We start from the raw sequence: 24,674 nt of genomic DNA, 5'->3' as shown, positions 1-24,674 counted from the left end.
GGGAATGAATCATCAGACGAAAAATCTTCCTCTCTGTGTCTCCTCCTCTCTGTATATCTGACTTTCCAATAAAAAATATACATATATTTTAAGAGTCATTTATTCATATATTATATTATTTCAATATTACAAATTTATAATTATATATTTTATATATTTAGTTATATATTTAAGATTTCTTCTATATTATATATTTATAATTATTTATTTTATAATATATATTACTATATGATAATATATGTAAAGATATTCATGACTATGCATGTAATGTGGGATTCCTGGGCCTAAGATGAATGCATCAGCTTGTCAGGAATGTCCATAGCCTCCTCTGTGAGTTGCAGACTTTCACACTCAACACCGAGGGGCTGTTAGGCAGGAAGTAAAGCAGGAATTTCATGCAAGTGAAGGAGGAAAGTGGAAGCATGCCTTGGAAGCTGGCTGCCACATGCACACGCAACATTAGCCCTTATGGGGCACTTCACCTGCGGCCCTGGCTCTCTCTGGGCGGCAGTTTAGAGAAACCTCTGCTCCTGTGTGTGTGTGTGGGGGGGGGGGACGGCGACCCTGCTGTCCGTGGTGGTGTGGATGGTAGAGGTGGTAACGTCTTAGTTGACTAACCACACTGTGTTGATAAAGGCGCAGGGAAAAGCTGACAAATTCCACACCTTGGGAAGCCCTCCACCCGCCAATAAGCCAGAAAAGGCACGGGGTTGGAGAAATGGCAGGCGATGACCATGTCTAGAAAAACTCCACTAGGAAGGCAGGGCTAGGTTCCACTCCACATTCTCTTCATTAAACCTCAGGTCCAGCTTAGTGTCACCTGCTTTGAAGTTCATTTATTCACTTAGTTTACGCTACACTTCTTTACATACACGTATTATGAACACCTCCTAAAGGTGTATAAAGCCATGTATCTCCTCTTTTTTTCAGTATTTTTTTTTTTTATAACGGCAGAGTTACAGAAAGAGAGTCGGAGCCCTTCCATAGGTTGGTTTATTCCGGGGTTGGTTACAAGCGTAGAGACGCAAGCACTGGGGTCGCCAGCACCTGCTGTGCCCGGGCACACGGAGGCAGGGGGCTGGACTGGAGGCGGAGCAGCCAGGACTCCAACCAGCGTCCAGATGGGGTACTGGCGTCACCAGCATGGCCCTAACAAACTGTCAAGTGAAAGCAGAACCCCAAAACCCAATTCCGGAGATTCCTTCAGAGCAGTCCCTCAGGCCGGAGCTCGCGCGCCCCCGGTGACGTCAGGCGGCGCGCGGCGCGGGGCGGGGTCACGTGGTGCGGCGCGCTGAGGTGGAGCTTCCGCACCGCGGAGGAGAGGCCCGAGTCGGGGCGAGCCTGCGGCGGCGGCGGCCACCTTTCCCCGCCGGGCAGCGCCGCCCTCGCGGCTCCTGCCCGGCTGCGGCGGGAGGGACGATGCCACAGCCCCAGCTCCGGGAGGCCGCGCTCCTGGGCTGCCGGTGTCGCGGTGAGTGGCCGGTGGGGACGCCTGAGCTCGTGCGGCTTCCGGGGGACGGGCTGTGGGCCGCGGCGCGGCGTGCGGCCTGGTCGGGGCGTGCGGCTCCACTGGACGCCGGGGCGTGCGGTCCCTCGGCACGGCAGGTCCCCGGACGCCGGGGTGTGTGGTACCTGGACGCCGGGGCGTGCGGCCCCTCGGCACGGCCGGTCCCTGGACGCCGGGGTGTGTGGTAGCTGGACGCCGGGGCGTGCGGCCCCTCGGCACGGCCGGTCCCTGGACGCCGGGGTGTGTGGCAGCTGGACGCCGGGGCGTGCGGCCCCTCGGCACGGCCGGCCGCTGGACGCCGGGGCGTGCGGCTCCGCCGGAGAGCCGGCTCCTGGACACCAGGCCGTGCACCGCGAGGCCGCCAGCTTCCCTGGGCGGACGCTGCCCCTCGCCGCGGTGCTCGCCCCCAGCGCTGTCTTTCGGGCCTTCGTGCGGGTGCGGGTGCGGGGTGCCTGCGAGGCGGGCTAGCGAGGTAAAGACCTGAAATGAAGCCCACCGCAGTTTATAGTTTTATAGTGGTCAGAAACAGTGAGAAAAAAAATTTCCAGCGCACTCCTCCGTGGGGAGCGCTCAGCGCTTAGTGTCCCCAAAATTCAGGTCGTGTGGGTAATCTTAAAATCCGCCAGTCTCTCCCTCCTCCTCCTCTCTTTTTTAGGGATTGTGTTGCTCAAAATTTAGGCGGATGCACTCACAGCATTTGGGTGATGGGCACTGAAATTTCTTTTTTTCTTCCTTTTTTTTTTTTTTTTTTTTGTAATTGGCTGCACCTTTCCGTTCTGATAACCTTCACCGTTTGAGGAGTAACAGCTGCTGTGGGGCGGGGGGGGGGGGGGGGGGCGAACCAAGGTTTATTCTTACTTTCAGAAGACAGGGCATGGGCCTCCACCTTCAAGTGCCCGCATCCCATGTGGGCCCCGGTTCCTGTCCCGGCTGCTCTACTTCCCAGCTGGCTCACTGCTTTTGGCTTGAGTCCTTGGGCCCCTGCAAGTTCTGTTCCAGAGGCTTAAGAGAAATATGTGGACAAAATGGATGAATGTGTGATGTAGCTTTTGAAGAATGCTGAAAGGGCCCTATACAATGGTGGCTCTCTTAGCTAGTCCTCCCCCTCCAAGTGCTGGGATCCCATATGGACACAGGTTTGTGTCCTGGATACTGCACTTCCCGTCCAGCTCTCTGCTTATGGCCTGGGGAAGCAGCAGAGGAGGGCCTAAGCCCTTGGGCCCCTGTCCTCACATGGGAGACTCAGAGGAAGCACCTGGCTCTGCTGGGGCCATTTGGGGGAGTGAACCAGCAGATGGAGAATCCACCTCTGTCTCCTCTTCTCTCCTTAAATCTTTCCAATAAAAGTAAATATTTTTTTAAAGGTTGGGCATTTTGTTTTGTGTTAGAATGCTCAGTGCTGTGTATATCCGTCCCCGCCACCCCCCAAATTCTGATCTTCTCTCCTGCCTCAAATCACAGGGTTAGACCCATATCGGGATTTTAAACAATTTGACGTTTTCTCTGCTTTTGCCCAGAAATGTATTTTGTAATCTTTGCCCCAAGAAAAGAGGAACCATGAGAGCCTCTTTCTACCCTTAGTACTTTAATACCAGGTGGAGTTTTCAGGTTCAACATTAGGACACACAGGCGTATACTTTCCACTTTAAAATAAAACATCTTTTTTTTGAAAAGTGTAGACAAATCTTCTATGTGCTGATTTGCTTCCCAAACACCTACTCCTACCAGGACTGGGCCAGACTTGAGGTGGGAGTCGGGAACTCATTCCAGCTCTTCCATGTGGCTGCTAGGGAGCTAAGCTACCTAAAGCGTCACCTGCTTCCCAGGGTGCATTTGGCAGGAAGTGGAATTGGAAGTGGAGCTGTTAGAGGATGTGGGTCCACCGTCTTCCCCCGACGCTTGTCACTGGTGACAGTTTCAGTGATGTTCTTGCAACATTTATACTTCATTTTCCTCCCTGCTTCTGTTCATTTATTATTTTAAACATATTATAAAGAATATGACTTTACAGCATTGAGTATAACCACAAAGTGGCATAATTTTTTCATCAAGTAGGAACTCTGTTAAGTGGTAACTTTTTATTTTCTCCACCCCCCCCCCCCCTTTCTGGCATGCTCATAAAAACAATGTTTGTTCTGTATAGTTTGGATACTTAATCTGAGTGGACTCTTAGAATATTTGTAGTCAGCTAGTGTACCAGCCAGCAGAGCCAGTAACGTGGACACGCTAGGGTCTGGGGATGAAACTGCTACAGGAGACCAGTAATTTGGTAGTAGTCTCTCAAGCCTCCCTTTATTACGCCATATATACTTTTCCTCCAAGCCCTTTAACAGAACAGTAGGATGCTAATGAGTCTGATTAGACCAGGTGCTACTAGCTCCAAGCCCATTTCCTGCAGGTGCTCAGTTTAACTAATGCTAATAAACTCTTTAGCCCCACAACAAGCTAGTTCACATATTTTCAAAGATCATATTGTAGCATGGGGTTACACATCACCTTTTAAAATTTGTTATAGATTTGAAACCCGAAGTTAGAGAGAGGTCTTCAGCTGCTGGTTCACTTCCCAAATGGCTGTAAAGGGCTAGAGTGGGCCAGACTGAAGCCAAGAGCCTGAAACTCCTTCTAGGTCTCCCATGTGGACCATCTTTGGCTGTTTTCCGAGGCATGTCATCGGCAGCTGCATCAGGCATGGAGCAGCTGAGACATGAACCAGTATCCAGGTGAAATGCCAGCATTGAGGTGGTTGTTTAACTTGGTGCACCACAACAGCAACCCCTTGTTCATTCCTTTTTGTGATTAAATATTATCGCATAGGATTCCAGCATTACAGGCAGCAGTCTTTCCCACTGTGCCACAGAGCTGGCATCCCTCTATTCATTTATTTTAAAAATGTATTTACTTGTTTTTAATCGGAAAACAGATTTTCAGACCGGAGGGACACAGAAAGACCTCCAGACCCTCAACCCCACTGGCTGCTTTTGGCTTGTAGGGTGAGGGGCACAGCCCAGCCTGGCTGCTTAAAGGCAGCCAGAGCCATGTTGGCCTGGGCGGTCAGGGTGCCAATGGTGTCGGGTTTTGCCTGCTGGCTGCCCAGTTATGAGCTCTGAGGACCTGCTAAAGTGGAATTATTGCCTAGTGACATTAATGGATAAGGCCACCATACATGTAGTTGAGGGACTGAAAATGACAGAGCCACTCTACTTGCAGGTAAGCAAGGGACTGACACCTGGTGTATTGGAGGGAAGAGACTGGAAGATCTGTATGGATCAGACTGATGCATCAGCCTACATGGGAGTCCTGAGATGGGTTTATTAGTGTGGAACATTGCTGACCACCACACGCCAACCCACAGGAAAGTTAGGGATGGGAACTTGTCTAGCAGGGCTAGATCCCAGTCCCTGACTGAGGGTTAGAACGGGCTGGGTCACATTAGGCAGGGCCAGGATGTGAGAGAATAAGGTCCGGGGATAGATTCTGTGGGGGATATGTGGGCAAACCCTGTGGACATACAAGTCCTGCTGGTTAGCTTAAGTGTTGGGGTGGTGTTAGGCTGAGATAGTTGAACCGTGGAACTTGGCAACACTCATGGTTACTGGGACTGGGAATAGGCTGGGCAGGTCCAGGCTACAGCACCTGCATGTGCATCCTGAAATAGGGTATGGGGTGGCCCGGGACACAACATTCACCAGTTCATACAAAGGCCAAGAAAGAGGGGGCTGGCTATGCTGGACAAGGGCCTAATAACTCCCACTGGCATGTGTGAGATCAGGGTCTAGGAGTAGGCTGAGTGGGGGAATTTGGGCAACTCCCCTAGTGGGTCGTAGCTCCCACTGGTTAGTACATGGTCCAGGCCTGGGTGTTAGGCAGGATGGACAAGCTAGCTCCATCTGTTGGCAAGTGTTTGGGTTGGTTTTGGAAGGGGGCAGACTGGACAGGGTTGAGCAAACCTTAGCTTCACTGGCAAATGCAGAAACCAAGCTGGAATGTAGGTCATGCCAGGCTAGGCTGTCACACCTACCGGTTTGCATGAGCCAAGGATGAGAACAGACTGAGCAGGACCAGGTTTCAGCATCCAGCAGCTAGAGTTGGGACTGGGGGAAGGCCAGGCTATAGCATCCAAAGGCAAAGGCCAAGACGGATGAGGGACTATGCTGGGCTGGATCAGAGCAACCACTGGGATGCATGAGATCTGTGGCTGGGAACATACCTAGTTAGGGAGTAAAGGGGACACCCTGGCTGGTTTGTGGTTCCCACTTATGAGTGCTATCTGGTCTGGACATGGCTGCAGGGTCTCTCGGCACAAGTGTGGACTGGATCTGGAGTGTGTTAGACTGGGCTAGATTCCAGCACCCACTGGTGCTCATGAGAACCAGGGTAGGTATAGGGCAGGCTGGGCTAGGTCTCTTCCCCTGCTGAGCCATGTGTGAGCTGTGTTTGGGTATGGACTAGGCTTGGCTGGGCTGTAAAAGCTACAGTAAAACTCGGAATGGTGAAGACTAGTCAGGAAAGGCCACTGTTCCTGCTAGGACAGGAAATGGACTAAGTAGAGCTGGCCTATGGACCCACCAGTGGGTGTGAGATCTGGCACTGGGAGAAGTTCTGATGGAGGAGCTTGGGAAACTCCTCTGGCAGGACACAGTCCCTGCAGGCTGAGTGCAAGAACCAAGACAGGGAGCAGCCCAGGCCAGGCCAGAATACGGTACCTACTGGCATAGCTTTTGGCTCAGGTTGGGGGTGAACCAGGCTGGGCCAGTTCATATCATTTATTGGCAAATCTGAGAGCCAGAATGGTGTGTGGGTCAGGCTGGATCAGATCGCAACACAAGCCAGTTCACATGGGGGCCGGCTGGGCTTGGCTAGACTGTAGTCCCCACCAGTGTGAGTAGGAATTGGGGGTGGGCTGGGCTTGGCCAGTCTGCAGCACCCACTGGCAAATGCCAAGGTGAGGCCATCCTTGCCATACTGGGCTGCAGTGCCCAACCAGCACACGTGAGACGAGGGCGGGGAGTGGTCATAACCAGTAGCGGGGCTGTGAGGGGATACCTTGCTCTACCACCACTCCCAGTGGTGAGTGTGAGAGCTGGGATGAGGGTAGACCAGACTGGGCAGGGCTACAACACCTGTTGGCCTCATGTGAGCTGGATCTGGGGAAAGTCAGGCTGGGTTTACTGTTCCTACTGGTGCATGCATAAGCCAGAGTAGGTGTGGGTAGGTTGGATTTGCCACAGCATCAGCTGGCAGATGCTGGCATAGGTGACAAATTCTTGTCAAGTCAAACTGCAGAACCAGTTGGAGAGTACAAGATCTGGGAAAGAAGTGAGCCCAATAGGGAAACAGTGGGTACCTCCCTCTTGGATTGCCACTCTGACTGGTGTGCATTGAGAACCAGGACTGGGCAGGCATGGCTAGACAGATGGTGGCTCCTGCCAGCATGTGTGTGGGCTGGATAGTAGGGCTGGTTAAGGTGAACTAAGTTTCAGTGCCCATTAATATGTATGAAAGCTGAATGGGGATGTAGGATGGACTGGACCAGTCTGCTGTACCTTCGTCCTGTGAGCATCTGTACACCCCCCTCGGCACTGTTTAAGGGTAAGGTACAGTGAGACTGGTGTTAATAATAAGGAAGAAGCGTAAGTGAGGAGAAAAGGGACACATAGCATGTTTGAGGATGGACTGAGGGCTTGTCCTCCAGCTCTGTGGGCGGGAGTCAGGGCAACGCAGTGCAGGCTCAGGATCGTGCCTAGAAACCACTGTGCGTAAGGAAGCTGACAATCCAATGTAAGTGTTAGGTTTACAAGAACAAATGTTAATTTGCTGATTCAGATTAAAAAGAAAAAAATTAACAACGAAAAGTTCGGGCATTAAAAAGGGATTTAAAATTAATGATCAGTCTCTTAAAATCTATAATCCTACATCTCTTATCCTCCTGTGGTTAATGGAAATCTATATTAAGTAGCATAGGATTAGGATTGTTTATTAATGACATTTTACATTTATGTTTTTGGAGCTGTAGTTGACCCACTGGTCCCTGAAATAACAGGAGACAAAATTGCATATCTGGGGACTGCTGTAATTAAAATCCAGCAAGCCATAGTGAAGGGAGGAAAAGCTTTGAGTCCAGGGCAGGCTTATGTGTTAGAAGGATTTCTGTGAGAGGAGCGGTGCACAGGCTTGCCTGTTGACTTCCTGACCTAGGATTTGCCCAGTGGGCTTGTGGTCCCTTTCTGCTTGTCATCTACAGCTCTGCAGTGTTGGCACTGCTACCTTCATGGGTCGTTTGTTCAGAGTGTGTTCAAGAACGAAGGTCTGCCTCTGCTGGCTGAGGTCACTGATCCATCAGCTAATGCAGGAGCTTGGTCCTGCCGTCTGTCCTTTAGCTTTCTTGTATTGGGGGTTGATTTCAATTTATTTCTTGCAAAAGCTTTGTCTTGGGATTTTCTTCACGTTTGAGATATTAGACACTGCGTGTGTTTATGTTCTTGTGGATGTTGTAGAGAACAGATTCACAGATATCAGGAGGACATTAAAGCAGCATTCCATTCCCAGAGAGCATATGTTGTATCAAATTTACTTTGAAACACTCTTTAATTCACTAATCTCCTTATGTATAATTCTAAAATGCCTTTGGTGGCAGAGTTTTCTTCTAATTTTCCAGGGTAGATTAAAAATGAGAAGGAGTAATGAGTGCTCTGGGTTTTCATCGCCCAGCAATTTCACAGGGATTGTATCAGTCGGTGTTCGCACTCATATGATTGTGGCTGAGGTCAAAGTGAATGTGTTTCTTGTGGAAAAAGCAAAAGGTGTTTGCTGTCTTGGCTGTTTGGGCTACTGAGTATGTGTACACATAAATAGTTGGAAACTACCAGAAGGTAAGTACTTATCATTTAAAGATAGAATCTAAATTGTATTAAACATTACGAAAAACTATTTTGTAGTGACAGAAAATGGAAGCTATCCTGCTAGTTAAAATAGAATTCTCTTGTTGACCTGTAAGGGGCATGCAAATTGGTTTTTACCTCATTTGTTAAACAGCTGTATTTTCTTCGTAGGAAATGTTTAGAAGTACAACGAAAGTTAGCCAATATGCTGCTAAATTGGGTCTGTTAAATGTCCTTTTTAACTGCCAAAAGCAGCATGGCATTTTATAGATATTATAATGAGATGAAAAATAAGAACAGATTCTATAGCCAAGACATTAGCAGTAATAAAGTTTCAGATGATTTATAAATATTTTCTGCTTAATTGTATTTTTTGAGTTTTTAACACAATAGCAGGAGTTTAAGATATTAATCACCTCCTGAATGCTGCCTGACATATCTCACTGAGCACTCAACATTAGCTTTTTCTTTAGGGTAATCGAATAATTTTCAGAAAAATGTAGAATGAGTTAGTACCTGTAATAAGCTCTGTCCGGAGGGTTAGTTAGAATTGCTTAAATTGCCAGTTGTAGAATGACATTGCATAAAGGCTTTGTGTTGATGAATTTTGTAGAATTTGAGTGTGTTGTTGGACACAGTTTAGAGGCTGGTGTGGACTGTGCCCTGTGTAAATACAGCATGATGTAGTAAAGCATTTCAGATGGGGTGTCTGAATTCAAAGCCTTGTATTGTGGTATGAGAAATACAACCAGTGAAATCCAATAGGATTTAAGTGGAATGAGTTGAGACTAAATGATCTTCAGATGGCTCGCCACAAAGCATTTTAGGTGTCAAAGCAGTGCTGGCTTATAGTAGCAATAAAATGTTTGATTGGGGACAGGTGACTTGCTGATTGCTTGAGTTGCCATTGCCTGTGTTTGTACAGGTACACGTTTTTCTAGTTGTGGGGCTTGCCTCGTATGCAAGGCTGCTTTTGACCGACAGGTGATGTCTAACGGACCCATCTAACTTCCTGCCTCTCCCGGTCAATGTCAGCACTGTTATCCTGCTGCTGTTTTACAACAGCTCTGTGTGTTTCAGGGCGTTGTCTGTTTGCATGTGGTATGTTGTATACACTCCTCTCTGCCTTCTGAACCTGATTTAGAGACTTATCTGTAAGTAACAGCAAACAACTTCTATGGCTTTATACTGCTCTTCATGGATGTTTTTCAGTTTTCTCAACCAGCCCTTTATTATTGGATAATTGGATTGATTTCAGCCTCTTGCTATTACATAGAGTCCTGTAGTAAATAGGTATTCATACATTGTTTCCTATTTTTACACTCTGTGAGAGATGATATTAAGAATAATATTGTGGGGGTCAGGATAAATGCATGTTTTATTAGATTGTGTCAAAGTATATTTCATGGAAGCTATAACAGGAGTTTTTGCTATAATCTGATCTTAGTATTCTGATTTTCAAGCTTTTGTTTTTAATTTCTTTTTAAAAATATTTGTTTATTTATTTAGAGATTGATTTTCCACCTACTGGTCTACCATCCAAATGGCTACGAGGGCTGGGGCATGGCCGGGTCACAGACAGGAGGCTGGAGCTTCTTTAGGGTTTCCCAGATGGGTACAGGGACCCAAGCAGGTGACCCATCCCATCTCAGGCATATTAGCAGGGAGCTGGATCTGAAGTGGAACAGTCAGGACTTGAAAGGGGTGCCGCACTGTCGTATTGGCATGCAAATGGCGTAACTTATTGTGTCACAACACCTGCCTTGAAAACAGAGGTCTCCGGGCACACTGCGGTAGGAGATTCTTTGTTGACTTGATGCAGTTAGATGTTGGTAAAAACTCACCTGGGGAGACATTGCCGGCAACCTTGAGTAGTTGAGAGTGCCCTCCAGTGGTCAGCTAACAGAAAGCCAAGGTCCTTCAGTTCTGCATTCCCTGGGAAATGGATTCTGCAGACTTTTGGTGATTTTAGAGCAAATTCTTCTCCATTCTTGTCTCTAGGTGAGAATATAGCTTGACTGAAACTATTGGTAGCCTTGAGGACCCAATTAAGCTGTGTTCACCTGACCCAGAGAGTCTGTGATAATAGATGTCTAATGTTTTAGGCCACAGCATTTGTGATGACTTGTTAGAAAGCAGTAGCTAACTGTTGCAGAACAACCCTTAGAACTAGTTGGAGTTGCAGTGAAAGAACATTCAAATCTGGGTGCATTAGGTGCAGAAGGTTTGTCACTGAATGGATGGGGGGAGAAAGAAGTACGTATTTAAAAGATTTATTTTTATTGGAAAGGAACATCAGATTTATGGAGAGAAGGAGAGATGGAAAGGGAGAGATTTCATATCCATTGATTCAGCCACAAAATGGCAACAACAGTCAGAGTTGAGTTGATTTGAAGCCAGGTGCCAGGAGTGTCTTCCTGGTCTCCCGTGTGGGTGTAAGGTCCCAAGGCTTTGGATCATCCTCTACTGGTTTCCCAGGCCACTGACAGGGAGCTGGATGGGAAGTGGAGCAGCTGGGATATGAACTGGTGCCCATATGGGATCCCAGTGCTTGTGGGGGGAGGATTTAACCATTGAACCAGTGCAAGGGTGAAGCGTGGGAGATGCGTTTGTAATACACAGAGCAAGGAGCTGGGTAGTTCCTGTTGGGTTCCCGGCTGCTTGAGGGGTTAGGATGGAGGATCTTAGTGATTGAAGCTGGGGCTTAGAGGTGCATCTGCTGCTCCTAGTCTGAGTTTTCATGACCTTCCTTTGGTTAGTGCAGCTGTGCTGTTTAGGCAACTTTTATGGTGGTGGTGGTGGAATTTTCTGGATCTTCCCTAAAGGAAATCCTTTTCTGAGAATACTGACTTTTATTTGTTGGAGAAGTGAATGACTTTGAATCCAGTGATTAGAAACTTGTAGGTCCAGCTTTACCAGTCCCCTACTTCAGTGAATTCCTTCCCACCAGTAGGAGCTGGAACTGGGGGCAGGCTGGCCTGAGCCAGGCTGTGCAGAGTGATAGTGGATGCTGAGGTGAGATGAGCTGTGCCAGCCTGGGGTCAGTGGGTGCTGGGTTTATGAGCCCCTGGGGCAGGGGATCCACAGGGCTCGAGTCACCTGGCCCAGGTCCCTGTGCCCTCCTGTGAGTTGGGTGCCAGGTTCATGAGGCCCAGGGGTAGGGGATCTCGTGGGGCTTGAGTAGCCCGGTTCAGGTCCTTGGGTCTGCCTACAAGAGTATGTCCTCCTCCGTGAAAGGCGGAGCAGAGGATGCAGACCCTGATGCTCATGTGGAATGTGGCAGCCCGTTTGGTACCAGAGCAGAAGAAGGAGAGCAGAGCAAATTGGACAACTACCCCAGCCAAATGATGACAGCAAAAATCTGGGTGAATGGAGACTTGCAGTTGATTCGGTCAGCTAGTGGACATTGAGAGGACTGTGTCATTTCTGGGTGGGCGAAATCGACAGCATTTTAGAACTATCCAAAGTACCTGGGCAGAACCCTCAGAACATGCGCACATTGGGACCCTGGGTTGATATTGTGTGGCAGTTCTCAGTTCCTGGGTGCTGGGATATTTGGGAGGCAGGGTGTGGCTTCCCTCTTTATTTCTCATCTTCCCCCAGAAACAAGAAGAAAAAATAGCAAATTTGGAAACAATGTTTTCATCCACTTTTCCCTAACTCTTAATCATTCCCACCCTGACCAACCATGTAATTATTATTATTTTTTTTTTAAAGACACCTTGGGCAAAGGGAGACAGGCCAATCTAATAACTTATACTGAGATATGCTATCTTTTGTGATGTCAGTTGCAAATATTTTTCTTTTATTTTTCTTTTAATGTCTTGCTGGTGCAGGTTTTTTGTTTTTGTGTAAGCCAGTGTGTTTTTTTCTGTTTCTGAATTTTTCAGTCATACCTAGAATTACCTTTCCTGCTCCCATTTGCTGGAAGGATTTGGTGGTTTTTTTCTTGTACTGGTGTATTTATTCTTCTGTATAGAAGTATTCATTTTATATTGAATGCATGCTGGTGAATGGTGTGGGGGATGGACTGTCTTTTTCATATGGCTAAGCGGTTGTCTCAGTAGGATTTTCATAAAAAGTTATTCATTTTCTTTGGTTTGTGGTGTTCTTTGTTTATATTAACTTTATACTAGATTGTTAAATTACCGTTATGTAATTGATCTTTTTCCTCTTCCTTCCCCATTGGTTGTTAGTATGTTTGAATGGCACACCAGGCTGTACAATGGTCTTGGAATATGTCTGAGATTTCATATCACACTGTATATTCACAATGTCTCTTAACCTTCCCAAACAGAAATATACAGTTTAAAAATTGTGTGAGCATGGATGAGGGAGGCAGTGTGTCACAACTGGTTAAGATGCTGTTTGAATCCTGGCTTCTTCATGCTTGTAGCTCAAGTGCTTGAGTGCCTGCCACCCACACAGACCTGAAATGGAGTAGCTTGTCGAGTAATGATGTAAATCTTTTAAAAAATCATGTGACTCTTTAAAAAAATATGTAAAATTACACAAACCAAATATTTAATAATCTTTTTTTAAAAGATTTATTTATTTATTGGAAAGTCAGATATACAGAAAGGAGGAGAGAGAGAGGAAGATATTCAGTCGGATGATTCACTCCTCAAGTGAGCGCAATGGCTGATGCGGTGCTGATCCGAAGCCAGGATCCAGGAACCTCCTTCAGGTCTCCCATGCGGGTGCAGGGTCCCAAAGCTTTGGGCTGTCCTCGACTGCTTTCCCAGGCCACAAGCAGGGAGCTGGATGGGAAGTGGAGCAGCTGGGATTAGAACCGACTCCCATATGGGACCCCGGCGTGTTCAAGGCGAGGCTGCTAGGCCACGCCACCGGGCCCTAATAAACTTAATAATAGGCACTGTACACATGTTGGTGTGAGAAAAAGGGACAGGCTTTCTCTCCTCGAGGGGTACATGTGCTTACACCACAGGCATATTGTTTATTGGAATGTTTCTGGCTCACATGTCTACAACTGTGCCTGTCTAAAATCTGTGTTGGGCATCTCATTTCCCAGCCATGGTGTCCTGTCTTGCCTTTCCGGCTTTCTCGCTCTAGGAACAACGAGCAGTTATTCAGACGCACAGGATCAGCCCACGCCTTCATTCTGACTAGTTCTTTCATTTGGTAACGTCTTTGCCTGGCTCCAGCTGACGTCTCCCACTGTAATCCTCCCATGAACTTGCCCTGGTTATTCTACACAAATGCAGCTGTCAGCTGGCAAGGTCCCTATGCCTGAGCGGCAGACCCTGACTGTGGAAAATGCAAAACTACACTGCTGAGTCTCGCTTTTACATTCATCTGGGTATCTGACAAGGACCTTACTCATTTCACCTTGAAAACTACACGATGTTGATGTTTAACTGCTGAAGTTTGGCTTTCCTAACTCTTCAGGTTTATTATTGAACTAGTTGTTTTGCATCAACTAGTCTTACATTGTTTTCCTTGATTCTCCTTTTAAGTTTAAAGGCCTTTAATCTTGGATTGAAGTAATCTGTAGCTGATGAAACAGATAAACAGCGTGATGCTGGATTGGTTACTCATTTGTATAGAGTAGGTTAAAAATTAAAAATTCAGCTTTTGATTTTTATTTGAATATTTTCATTTTTAAGCGGTTAAGAAGCTATTATTGAATATTATACATCTGCTTTGCACTTTGTTCATAGTTGGATGTTGACTTCTTGTCTCTTTTTTGGACACTTTTATTACTTTTACAATTAATTGTATAACAGAAATAGCCTGGTTATATAAATTTCTTGTTTTATATGTTTTTTAGTGATGATTCACTACGTTAAGAAATGACCTAAAATGAAATTTAATATGACTTGGGGAAAATCATCATTATGATTATGCACCTGACAGACGTGTTAGAGTACATTTGACAAATTTGACCAATTGGGAAGGGTGAGCCAGAGGGCCGTTCTGAGGGTCATCTCATGGGTGGGGACTTTGAACAGAAAACTTTGATCCCGTGGGCTGTCCTGAGGGAACGTGAGATTAGGAGTAGAAAAAGTGGGAAATAGTGTCCTGTTTTTAACTTAGAGACCTTTCATTTTTAAAATTGGACAGTAAGTTTCTGAGTTATTTCTTGTGGGTTTTTTTCAATAAGTTTACCTATTGTTCTGATTAGTTTTCATGCTATTGTGGGTAAGATGCCTCCTTGTGTAATGCAGGTATTAAGATTGACGGGATTGTAGCCTTTGTGGATGTAGCAGCCGTTGTGCCCCTTAAATAGTCCCTAATCTTACAGGATTAAAAGGTCTTGTTGTGCCAGCTGGACCTTGGACTGCCCTTTATGTTAGGTTAGCTCTGGGCTACCTTTGTCTAATTTAACGTATACATCACTTCCATCTACTCCCCAAATGGCTTTAATGGTGGGAGCTGAGCCAGTCGCAAGCCAGGAGCCAGGAGCTTCTTCTGGGTCTCCCACGTGGGGGCAGGGTCCCAACGCTTTGGACCATCCTCTCCTGCTTTCCTGCGTCACAAGCTGATGGGAAGTGGAGCCGCTGGAACAAGCCGATGTCCATGTTGGATGCTGGAGCTTGCCAGATAGAGGATTAACTAGTTGAGCCATTGCGCTGGCCCCATGTTTTGTTCTTATTTTAAAGAAACTTATTTTACTGTTTAGTGTCAGGTTTACGAAAAGATTTTCAGAAATTCTTCATCAGATAGACTTTGCTATTTATTTGCTGAGAATTTAGTATTGAATTTCATAATTAAAGTCTTTCAGCTTATCAAGTCATGTGTTTTTTAGAAGATTGTGTTAATCGATTTCCAATGTTCTTTGAATATTTCAAACATGTTTGGGTTTACTGTGTTTCCATGTAATCTTAAAAGTGCTTGCTGGGGCTGGTGGTCATACCCCAAGTGAGCACGAGTTCTAGTCCCTGGTGCTTTATTTCCTGTCCAGCTCCCTGCTAATGCTCCCAGGAAGGTACGTTACAAGATGCCTGAGTTTTGGGCCCCTACCACCCACGTGTGGCACCTGTAAGAAGTTCCAGGCCCCTACTTTAACTGGCCCTGCCCTGGCTATTGGACCCATTTGAGGAGTGAACTGCAGAAGGAAGATCTGTCTTTTTTGTCTCTTTGTAACACTGCCTTTCAAAAAGCTAAATCTTCCTTTTTCTAATAGTGCTTACAGCTGATATGTTCTCACTGTCATTGGTACCTGTAGTCATTTCCAGCCACCACTGTTGGTACTAGTGACAGTTGCTGTTAAGTAGAAAGGAGGTTAATATTGCTTGTCTTTTTTTTTTTTTTTTTTTGATTTGTTGTAAAATATCTACCTGCAGTGAAACTGACTGGTACTGAAATTTCTAGTAGGCAGATAATACAAGTTAATTGGCTAGTTACCATCTTCTAAGCTTGTGGTGTAGCCTTGTACAGAGAGCTTACTTTTTATCCTAAAAAATTTACATTTTAATATTTTGTGCATAATCATATATATTTTCTTGGTCACATGCATTATTTAGGTGCATGTAGACATTTGTAATGATTACACAAGAGCAGTCAGCATGTCCGTGACTTCCGCCCCCAGGCTCTAGAGGGTCCAGGTATGAGTGAGAGCCCGGGTATTTTAGATAATGTAGGGTCTTGCAGGTTCATCAGCGTTTCAAATGGCAGGATTCCATCCATTGTACGACTGAGTAGTATTCAGTTACATATATGTCCCACATTTTCTCTGTCCATTCATTTGTTGATGGACACTTGAGTTGATTCTGTATTTTGGGTATTGTGAATAGTTCTACAGTAAACTTAGAACACACATGTGTTGGAATATTCACTTTGGTTCCTTTAGATATATACCCAGTGTTGTGATGGCTGCACCCTAGAATATTTCTTCAGTTTCTTAAGAAATATTTTTTTGGTCCTGGTGCCCTATAGCCTAGCAGCTATAGCTTGCACCGGGATCTCATGGGCACCAGTTCTAATTCTAGAGGCCCCACTTCCCATCCAGGTCCCTGCTTGTGGCCTGGGAAAGCAGCAGAGAACTTCCCAAAGCCTTGGGGCCCTGCGTCTGTGTGGGAGACCTGGAAGAGCTGGCTCAGCTCTGGCCATTGCAACCACTTGGGGGCATGAATCATTGGAAAGAAGACTTTCTCTTTGTCTCTCCTCTCTGTATATATGACATTGCAATGAAAATAAAATAAATCTAAAAAAGAAATAGTACATCTTGGTGCGGTTGAATTTCATAGACATTGAATTTCCTGCGTCTGGATGTCTGTATCACTCAGTAAGGTTGGGAAGGAGTTCATCGATGATTTCATTCAATAGGCTTTCTGTGTCTTTTCTTTCTCGAATAGACTACTCACAATACAAATGTTTGTTCCCATAAGCCTCAAAAGCTTTTTGATTTTATTTTTTCTTCTGACTAGGTTATTTCAAAAGGCTTCTTTTCAGAATTAGAAGTTCATTTTGTTTGCTCAGTTTTTCTGGCAGTGTCAGCCATCTTTTAAATTCAGTATGTTGGCTTCTTTAGTGCCAAGATTAGATTGGCTCTTTTTAGCATATTATTTTTTATAAAGATGTGAGATATTCCTAATGCTAGTTTACTTCATAAACGGATACATTGGCTGGACTGGGCCAGGCTTAAGCTAGGAGCCTGAACTCCATCCAGGTCTACCACATGAATGATGGCAAGGGCCCAAGTAATTGAGCCATCTTCCTAGACGCGTTAGCAGGTATCTGAGTTGAAAATGGAGCAGCTGAGATGTGAACTAGCACCCTGGTATGGTATGCTGGTGTTACGAGTGTTGGCTTAATCAGTTATGCAATGAAGTTGCTTCCTTTTAAGAAATTTGATTTTTAAAGATTTATTTATTTTTATCGGAAAGTCAGATCTACGGAGAGAAGGAGAGACGGAGAAAGGTCTTCTGTCTGCTGGTTCACTTCTCAAGTGGCTGCAACAGCAGGAGTTGAGCCTTTCTGATCTAATGCCAGGAACCAGGAACTTCTGGGTCTTCTGTACGGGTGCAGGATCCCAAGGCTTTGGGCTGTCCTCGACTGCTTTCCCAGGCCACAAGCAGGGAGCTGGATGGGAAGCAGGGCTGCCAGGATTAGAACTGGTGCCAATACGGGATTCCAGTGCTTGCAAGGCGAGGATTTAGCCATTGTTCCATTGGGTCAGGACCCTCCTTTAAAACTTTTAAAAAACATTTGAAAAACAGAAGAGACAGGTAGGCAGGTAGATGGGATTCTTACCTATTGGTGTTTTCCCTAAATGTTTGCAGTTACTGGAGCAGGCCAGGACCAAAGCTACGAACTGGGTACTTGGCCCAGGTGGGCGCAGCAAAGCAGTTGCTCCTGTCCTGCTGCTCTGTCCCTGGGTCCACGTATGCAGGAAGCTGGGACTGGGCCCCAGCTGGCACACTGTGGTGTGGACTGCCAGGCTACATCCCTGCCCCTTCTGGTTGGCTTTTTTCAGGATCTCTATCTTTGCTTAACTTTGCACTTCTCTTATGAATTGTGTTCTTAATATTGTTGTATTGTCTATATTACTAAATTTCCTTAAAATGATTTTTCAAAAGGACACTTTTACTCAAGTGATCCATTACTTTCCGTTTCTTTGTGGTCTGTTGACTAGAGCACTGTTGCGTTCTTTTTGAGACTTAATGTTATCTTATTTTTTTCATGCTGCTTTTGCTCCTCTGTGTGTGTGTGGTGTGTGTGTGTGTGTGTGTGTGTGCACGCCCGCGCGCATCTAATGATTATTTGCTTCTGACATTTTTATGGGATGGCTTTTCTGCTTTCACAGTAAAAGCCCTTCTGCTGGTAATAGGGCCTGGGATGTTGATTGGATATACTGTGTTGGCTTTGGGTCTAGGTGGATGCTCTAGCGTAATGCCTACGTAGATATAATCAACATTGGTGATGTCTATGAATGCCTCAGGACCCTGGGCTGTAAGGATTGTGGGATTGTACTGCCAGTTGGGATACAGATCCCTTGGTGGGACATGTTCCTTGTCAGCTCTGTTCACAGTACACCTGACAGGGTATCGGGCCCTCATCAGTTTTTGTGGGTTGTGCGGCTTCCGTAGGCAACCCTGTGGGCCCAGCTGGTCTGTTGCTGCCTGCCTAGTGGAGGGATAAGATGCCATTCTGTTTCTGAGGGTTGCCATTCTGTTTCTGAGCTGCAATGGTGTGACAGTGTTTGAGGACTACTTAGGGAGCCTCTAAGCTGACTGCTCAGGGAGGTGGCCAGCTGCTTCCTGGGTTGAACATCTGCTTAGGGCTTCAGTGTGTCTAAGAACAGGCGGTTCATCTGCTTCTTTAGTCCACTGGAGGACAGCCTGCCCAGCTTCCTCCTAGGGGCCATGTGTGGCCAAGCCTCTGGGAAGGCTCCTGTTCCTGTCACCCAGGGCTAGCTGTCCAGCTGCTTCCTGTTGTGAGGACTTGGGGGTAGGACCAGTTGGTCGCTTTTAGGGTGGCAAGAGGGAGCCTCTGCAGGCTGCGTCACTCAGGGTGTTTTTCTCAGGTTTGTGGGAGGGCAAGCAGACCTCCTCTCTGACCCCCAGGCTGTGTCTGGGGAGCTGCTGGGAGCAGTTGCTTCTTAGAACAACCACAGGGGTACCATTTCTGGAAGCTCTGTGCAGATAGCCTGGGAGGTGGAAGAACCATGTGACTGTTGGTAAGTTTCCCAGATGAGGGCTGCTGGGCTCTCCAGCAGTTCCTGCCTCAACCTTGTACGTCTGGGACGATAGCTGGGGGCTTCTGGGTAATTGTTTCTGAGCTGAGCAAAGTCCCTGTTGGTTTAAGGTTGATCTCGTGAGATGGACTGCCCAACGGGCTCTGTTTCTTTTGTAAGGCCATTGGGTATCTCCTTCCTCTGCCTGCTCCCCATCAAGTACTTGGGAGAGAGCGCTAGCAGCAGGGCCTTGGACCCATGGCTGTGGACAGGAGTTGTGGGGTTCCACCTGGCACTTGGTTTCCCCTTGGCAAGTCTAGTACCAAAGCCTGGGCTTAACGCCCTCTCCCTCTTTCAAGTGTGGAATGACTCTCTCTGCAGTGCTTGGAGTTGGATGAGGTGGGCAGCTCTTACTTCCTGCCTTGCTGACAGTGGCCTGTCATACCACAGCCAGGCACTGCCATCTCCTCTGGTACAGCTCTTACAAAGGTAGATTGGTGGATGAACTGGTATCTCTGAAGAGATGATTGTTGATCTTACTCAGTTCTCATCTTGTTCTGCCTCTGCTGAGACAGCTTATTTTATTTATTTATTTACTTGAAGGGTTACACAGGGAGAAGTGACAGAGAGAAGGAGAGATTGGAAAATTCTGTTTGTGCAGTTCTCAAACGACTGGAACGTCTGTTCAATCTCTTAGGTTGGCGCAGGAGCCCAAGAAGTGGAGCAGCCGAGTCTCAAACCATCACCCACATGGGAGGGTGGCATTGCAGGTGGCGGCTTTACCTGCTGTAAAACACAGCTTAACTTTTAAAGCAAGGCTTTCTAGTGCTAATTTGCTTGATTCTGATTTCTTGGGGATTATATTTTTAAAATATACAAATAGATGCATAGGTGAACAAATATATACATACATTCTTAAAGATGAACTGTATAATGGAAACGAACATCTTGGGAAGTGGAGATACATTGCAGTAAGCATCTCTGCTGCTCCGTAAAAGGAAGACTCCCAATGAAGTCTATTTTGTTAATTGTATTTTGAAAATAAGATGCTGGACTCTCTTCTTCCTCCCCTCCCCTCCCCTCTCCTTCTTTCTGTCTCTTTCTTTCTAGATTTGTTTCCTTTTATTGGAAAGTCAGATTTACAGAGCAGAGAGACAAAGAGAAAGATCTTCCATCCTCTGATTCACTCCCCAAGTGGCTGCAGCAGCAGGAGTTGAGCCGATTCAATCCAATCTAAAGCCAGGAGCTTCTTCCAGGTTTTCCGTGTGGGTGCAGGGTCCCAAGGCTTGGACCATCCTCTACTGCTTTCCTAGGCTACAGGCAGGGAGCTGGATGGGAAGTGGAGCAGCTGGGACACAAACTGGTGCCCATATGGGATTCTATAAGTCAAGAATTTAGCCACTAGGCTACTGTGAAGGGCCCAATGCTTGAATTTCTATCATTACCTATACCTGCAGTGTCAGGATTATATATATATATATATATATATATATATATAAAAATTATTTTGTGGGGCCCAGTGCAGTAGCCTAATGACTAAAGTCCTCACCTTGCATGAGCCAGGATCTCATGTGGCTGCTGGTTGATATCCTGTCTGCTCCTCTTCCACAGGGGAGACCTGGAAGAAGCTCCTGGCTCCAGCCAGTGCGGCCACTTGGGGAATGAACCAGTGGATGGAGGATCTTTTTGTCTCTCCTTCTCTATAAAATCTGACTTTCCAGTAAAAATAAATACATTTTTAAAAATTATGCTGAAGCATTAGCAAATTATAAGTAGTATTTCTGTGTAGATTTGTTATGGGTTTATGTTAGTTATATGGAGTTTCTCTGTCCTAAGTCTGTTCAGTGAGGCTATATTACATGTGCACTGGGCTCTTTATAAAGAATTCCCCAGGAAGCTGTGTGAACCTCCATAAAAACAAGATGTTATCAGAAAGCTTACAGAAAATGGCATTACTTTTCTAATCTTGTTTTGTAGGACATCATAAAAAGAAAAAACAATCATTTGAAAATATTATACAAAAAGTAGGCACAAGGGGTGATTTATTCTGGAAACAGAACTGCTGATTTTTTCAAGTTTCTTATTTTTAATTTAAGATTGCCAACATTTAAAAAACTTGCAATGCTACAGTTGGGTGGCCATGGAACGTGTGGTCTTGACATAAGTAGTACTTATTCTCCTACTGAAAAGTTAAAACCTGAAAAAATGACCCGAAGCAAAGCAGACCTGATCAAAGGTGAAGCCATATCACGTGCGCAAGGGAATAAGTCAGCTATTTGGCTTCTATTGCTTCCCTGAGGCTGAACCTACTGGCTTCTGTCTTGTAATTATTGAGTCTTTTTTTTTTTTTTTTTTTTTTTAATAATTTCAGTTCTCTCTGTATGTCTTGTGTTGGAGTCTTTGTCAGTGGTGTAGAGAGACGTTCCAGTTGGTGGTGTGGAAAACACTGAACTTGTATTTGGTGGTTGATTGGAAAGTGTTCTGAAGTCCCTAAGGTACCTGCTTTGTTTTTTTAGGAAATTGAAGATGGCTGTCGAGTTATGCTAGGTCTACGATGGGAAGTGTCACAGTTCGGTACTTCTGTTACGGGTGCCTTTTCACTTCTGCAACCTGGACAGTTTTGCTTTTTGTTTATTTCAACTTCAGTGAAGTGACACAGCCACTCAAGAATGTGCCCATCAAGGGGTCTGGACCCCATGGACCTTTTCCAAAAAAATTTTATCCACGCTTCACTCGAGGTCCAAGTCGAGCATTAGACACACAGTTCAAAGTGAACAAAATTGATGATGTGATAGATAATGACGTTGAAGATCCAGAAAAAGACCACTTGAAATTCTCTTCTGAGTTGGGTAAGTACATTTGATTTTTACTGAAGTAATATAAAATAGTTAATCCTTTGAAGCTATAACTTGATTATTCCTTAAAAAAGCAAGTGTTGCTGAAGGAATTAGAAATGTGTCGGTTTTTTTGCACACTAATTTATTTGGTGTGTGACCTAGCTGAGAGTCTGGGATTTTTGCAGACCCAGGGGGAGTTGTTATTGTGTTCTGTCCAGTTTTGACTTCAATATTTTGTGAGAACTTTGTTGAAAATAATAAGATTTAGAAAAGGGGAGTGGGGAGTTAATAATTGAAGAGCTAGCAAGAAAAATTATGCCCATTAGAGAAGATTTTAATTGTTTAGGATTATTTAATAGAGGGGAAAGATGGTGAAAATATGACTAGTTTATTTTGAAATGCATATTTGTTTAAAACAGAATGTAGCATTTCAGGATGGGGCGTCTCATGCCCAGATCCCTGGCGCCAGGCTCCGCCTGCTGGCCACCTGGCCGGACCCTCTGGGGTTTTGGTTCTTTGAATCGCTGCTTAGGTAGCTCCAGGTTGAACACACTGTACTTCTGGGACGTGAATCAATCCTAAAGGTTCCCAATGACAGTAACTCTCCTTTGAAGAACTTGTAATCACTGAACAATGCTTACCACCAAACATCAGTCCATGCAAAAGCTAAGGCTTGGGGCTTGTCCAGCAGGATCATATCCTGTTACCTGACATGATGATGGATCAGGAGAAGGGTCACATTAGGCAGGGCCATGACATTAGCTAGCACTCGAGAACCATATCCAGGGGTAGATTCTGGGGGCAGGGGGAGGAGATGGGCCAAACCCTGTGGAAATTCTAGCCCCACTGGTTAGCTCAAGAGTTGGGGTTGTGATAGACTAAGCTAGGTGTGACCAAGGAGCCTGCCATCAATCACAGGTAAAGGAACCGACAACAGTCTGGACTGGTCAAGGCAGCAGCACCCAAATGTGCATCCTGAATAGGGTGTGGGGTGGGCCGGGCTGCGATGTTCACCAGCTCATACAAGGCCAAATGAAAGGCCAGGCTTCACCAGAACCTGGCCTAAAACACAGTGGCATGTATGAGAACTGGGTGTGGGGGTGGATCAAGTGGAGGAACTTGGGAAACTCCCCTGGCAAGTCATAGCTCCTGCTGGTGAACATGTGGTCCAGACGTGGGGGTTGGACAAGCTGGGCAGAGTAGCTCCAACAGCTGGCTTATGTGTGAATTGGTAATGGAACAGATTGTACCGGGCAGGACTGAGCAATCCTTAGCCCACAAGCGGAACTATAGACCAGGATGGAGCACAGGTCATGCCGAGCTAAGCTCTTGCACCTATTGGGTCTGCGTGAGCCAGGAACGCTAAGCCACAGTGTCTAAGGCAGAGGTCGGGGCAGGGGAGGGGCTGAGCCAAGCTGAGTCAGAGCAACCACTAGCATGCGCGTGATCTATGGCTAGGAACAGGCCCGCTTGGGGAGCTAAGGGGACACCCTAACTGGTTTGAGGTTCCCACCAAGGGGTTCATGGGCTAGAATAGGGGCTGCGTTCTAATCAGGAAACGGTTGTAGTCTCCCTTGGCACAAGTGTGGACTGGGACTGGACACACTGAGCCAGGCCAGACTCTAATACCCTCTCGTGTCCTGGAGGACCAGGGTAGATGTGGGATGGACTAGGCTAGGTCTCAGCCTCTACTGAGCCATGTGTGAGCTGTATGTGGGTATGGATGAGCCATGGCTGGGCTGAAACATCCAACAGCAAGAACCAGAATGGGTTGAAGGCCAGTCAGGAAAAGCCACTGCTCCTGCTAGGACAGGAGGTGAACTGAGTAGGGCTGGCTTATGGACCCCCTGGTATGCACAAGATCTGGCATTGGGAGAAGTTCTGATGGAGGAGCCTGGGCAACTCCTTTGGCAGGACACAGACCTGCAGGTAAGCGCAAGAAGCATGATAGGAAACAGCCTAGAATAGGAAACTGGCATACATTTGGCATGGGTTGGGGGCAGACCAGGCTGAATCAGTTCATGTCATCCACTGGCAAATCTGAGCGCCAGAACAGTGTGTGTCAAGCTGGGTTCCGGTCGTGACAAAAACCAGTGTACAATACAGATTGCCAAGGTGAGGGTGCCTGTACCGAATGTGACCATAGTGCCCAACCAGCACGCATGAGAACCAGGAATGGAGGGGGCAGAGCTGGCAGGGTGAATAAGGGAGGGTTCCCTTGCTGGACAGCTACTCCCACTGGAGAGCATGGGCTGGGATGGGGGCAAACCAGACTAAGCAGGGCTACAACACCTGTGGGCCTCATGTGGACTAGATCAGGAAAAAGCCAGGCTGGGTTGATTATTCCTACTGGTGCAAACAAAATTAAAGTGGGTGAGGGTTGTTTGGGCTTAGCCGCAGCATCAGCTGGCAGAAGCTGGCACTGGGGGCTAGTTCTGTCAAGTCAAACCACAGAACCACCTGAAGAGTGCATAATCCTGGAATGAGAGAGACCTGGGAAGGAAATAGTGGGCTCCTCCCTCTTGGGTTACCACTTCCATGGGAGGGCATGAAAACTAGGACAGGGGCTGGGTTAAAAAAAACAACTCATAAAATGAAATATTCAATATAGTAAAAAAAAAAACACAAAACAATAGAGCCAGCACCGATATGGAATCTCAGCAAGTACAAGGTGAGGACTTTAGCCACTAGGCTACTGTGGCGGGCTCTATTTTCTAATCTTTGTCACAAAAATTGCACATTTATTTTAGCATTATGGCAAGCTTGTAACCCTTTTAGTCTTGTGCTTTTTTTCAGCTAGTGTAATAGCCTAC

The 24,674-nt window shown here is 46.3% G+C and overlaps 1 protein-coding gene across 5 annotated transcripts in view; it reads left to right on the top strand.

Moving 5' to 3' along the window:
- The first annotated feature begins 1,344 nt into the window (after nt 1–1,344).
- The window catches only part of GALNT11 (polypeptide N-acetylgalactosaminyltransferase 11), a 51,070-nt gene continuing 27,740 nt past the window's right edge, over nt 1,345–24,674 (top strand). For 2 of the 5 annotated variants that reach the window (XM_041002527.1, XM_041002526.1), the window contains exon 1: nt 20,752–21,873. In XM_041002527.1, the coding sequence (XP_040858461.1) occupies nt 21,579–21,873 (295 nt within the window). In that variant the 5' untranslated portion in view covers nt 20,752–21,578. Of the gene's footprint in view, nt 1,472–20,751; nt 21,874–24,674 lie in introns of those variants that run through there. The other 3 variants (XM_041002529.1, XM_041002528.1, XM_041002525.1) reach the window with 3 other exon arrangements.

The sequence above is a fragment of the Ochotona curzoniae genome, unplaced genomic scaffold, assembly GCF_017591425.1.
Source record: "Ochotona curzoniae isolate NIBS_2020 unplaced genomic scaffold, NIBS_Ocur_1.0 scaffold_2476, whole genome shotgun sequence".
Classification (NCBI taxonomy): domain Eukaryota; kingdom Metazoa; phylum Chordata; class Mammalia; order Lagomorpha; family Ochotonidae; genus Ochotona; species Ochotona curzoniae.
The sequence above is the reverse complement of the archived record's forward strand: the minus strand, read 5'-3'. Positions and strand labels throughout refer to the sequence as shown.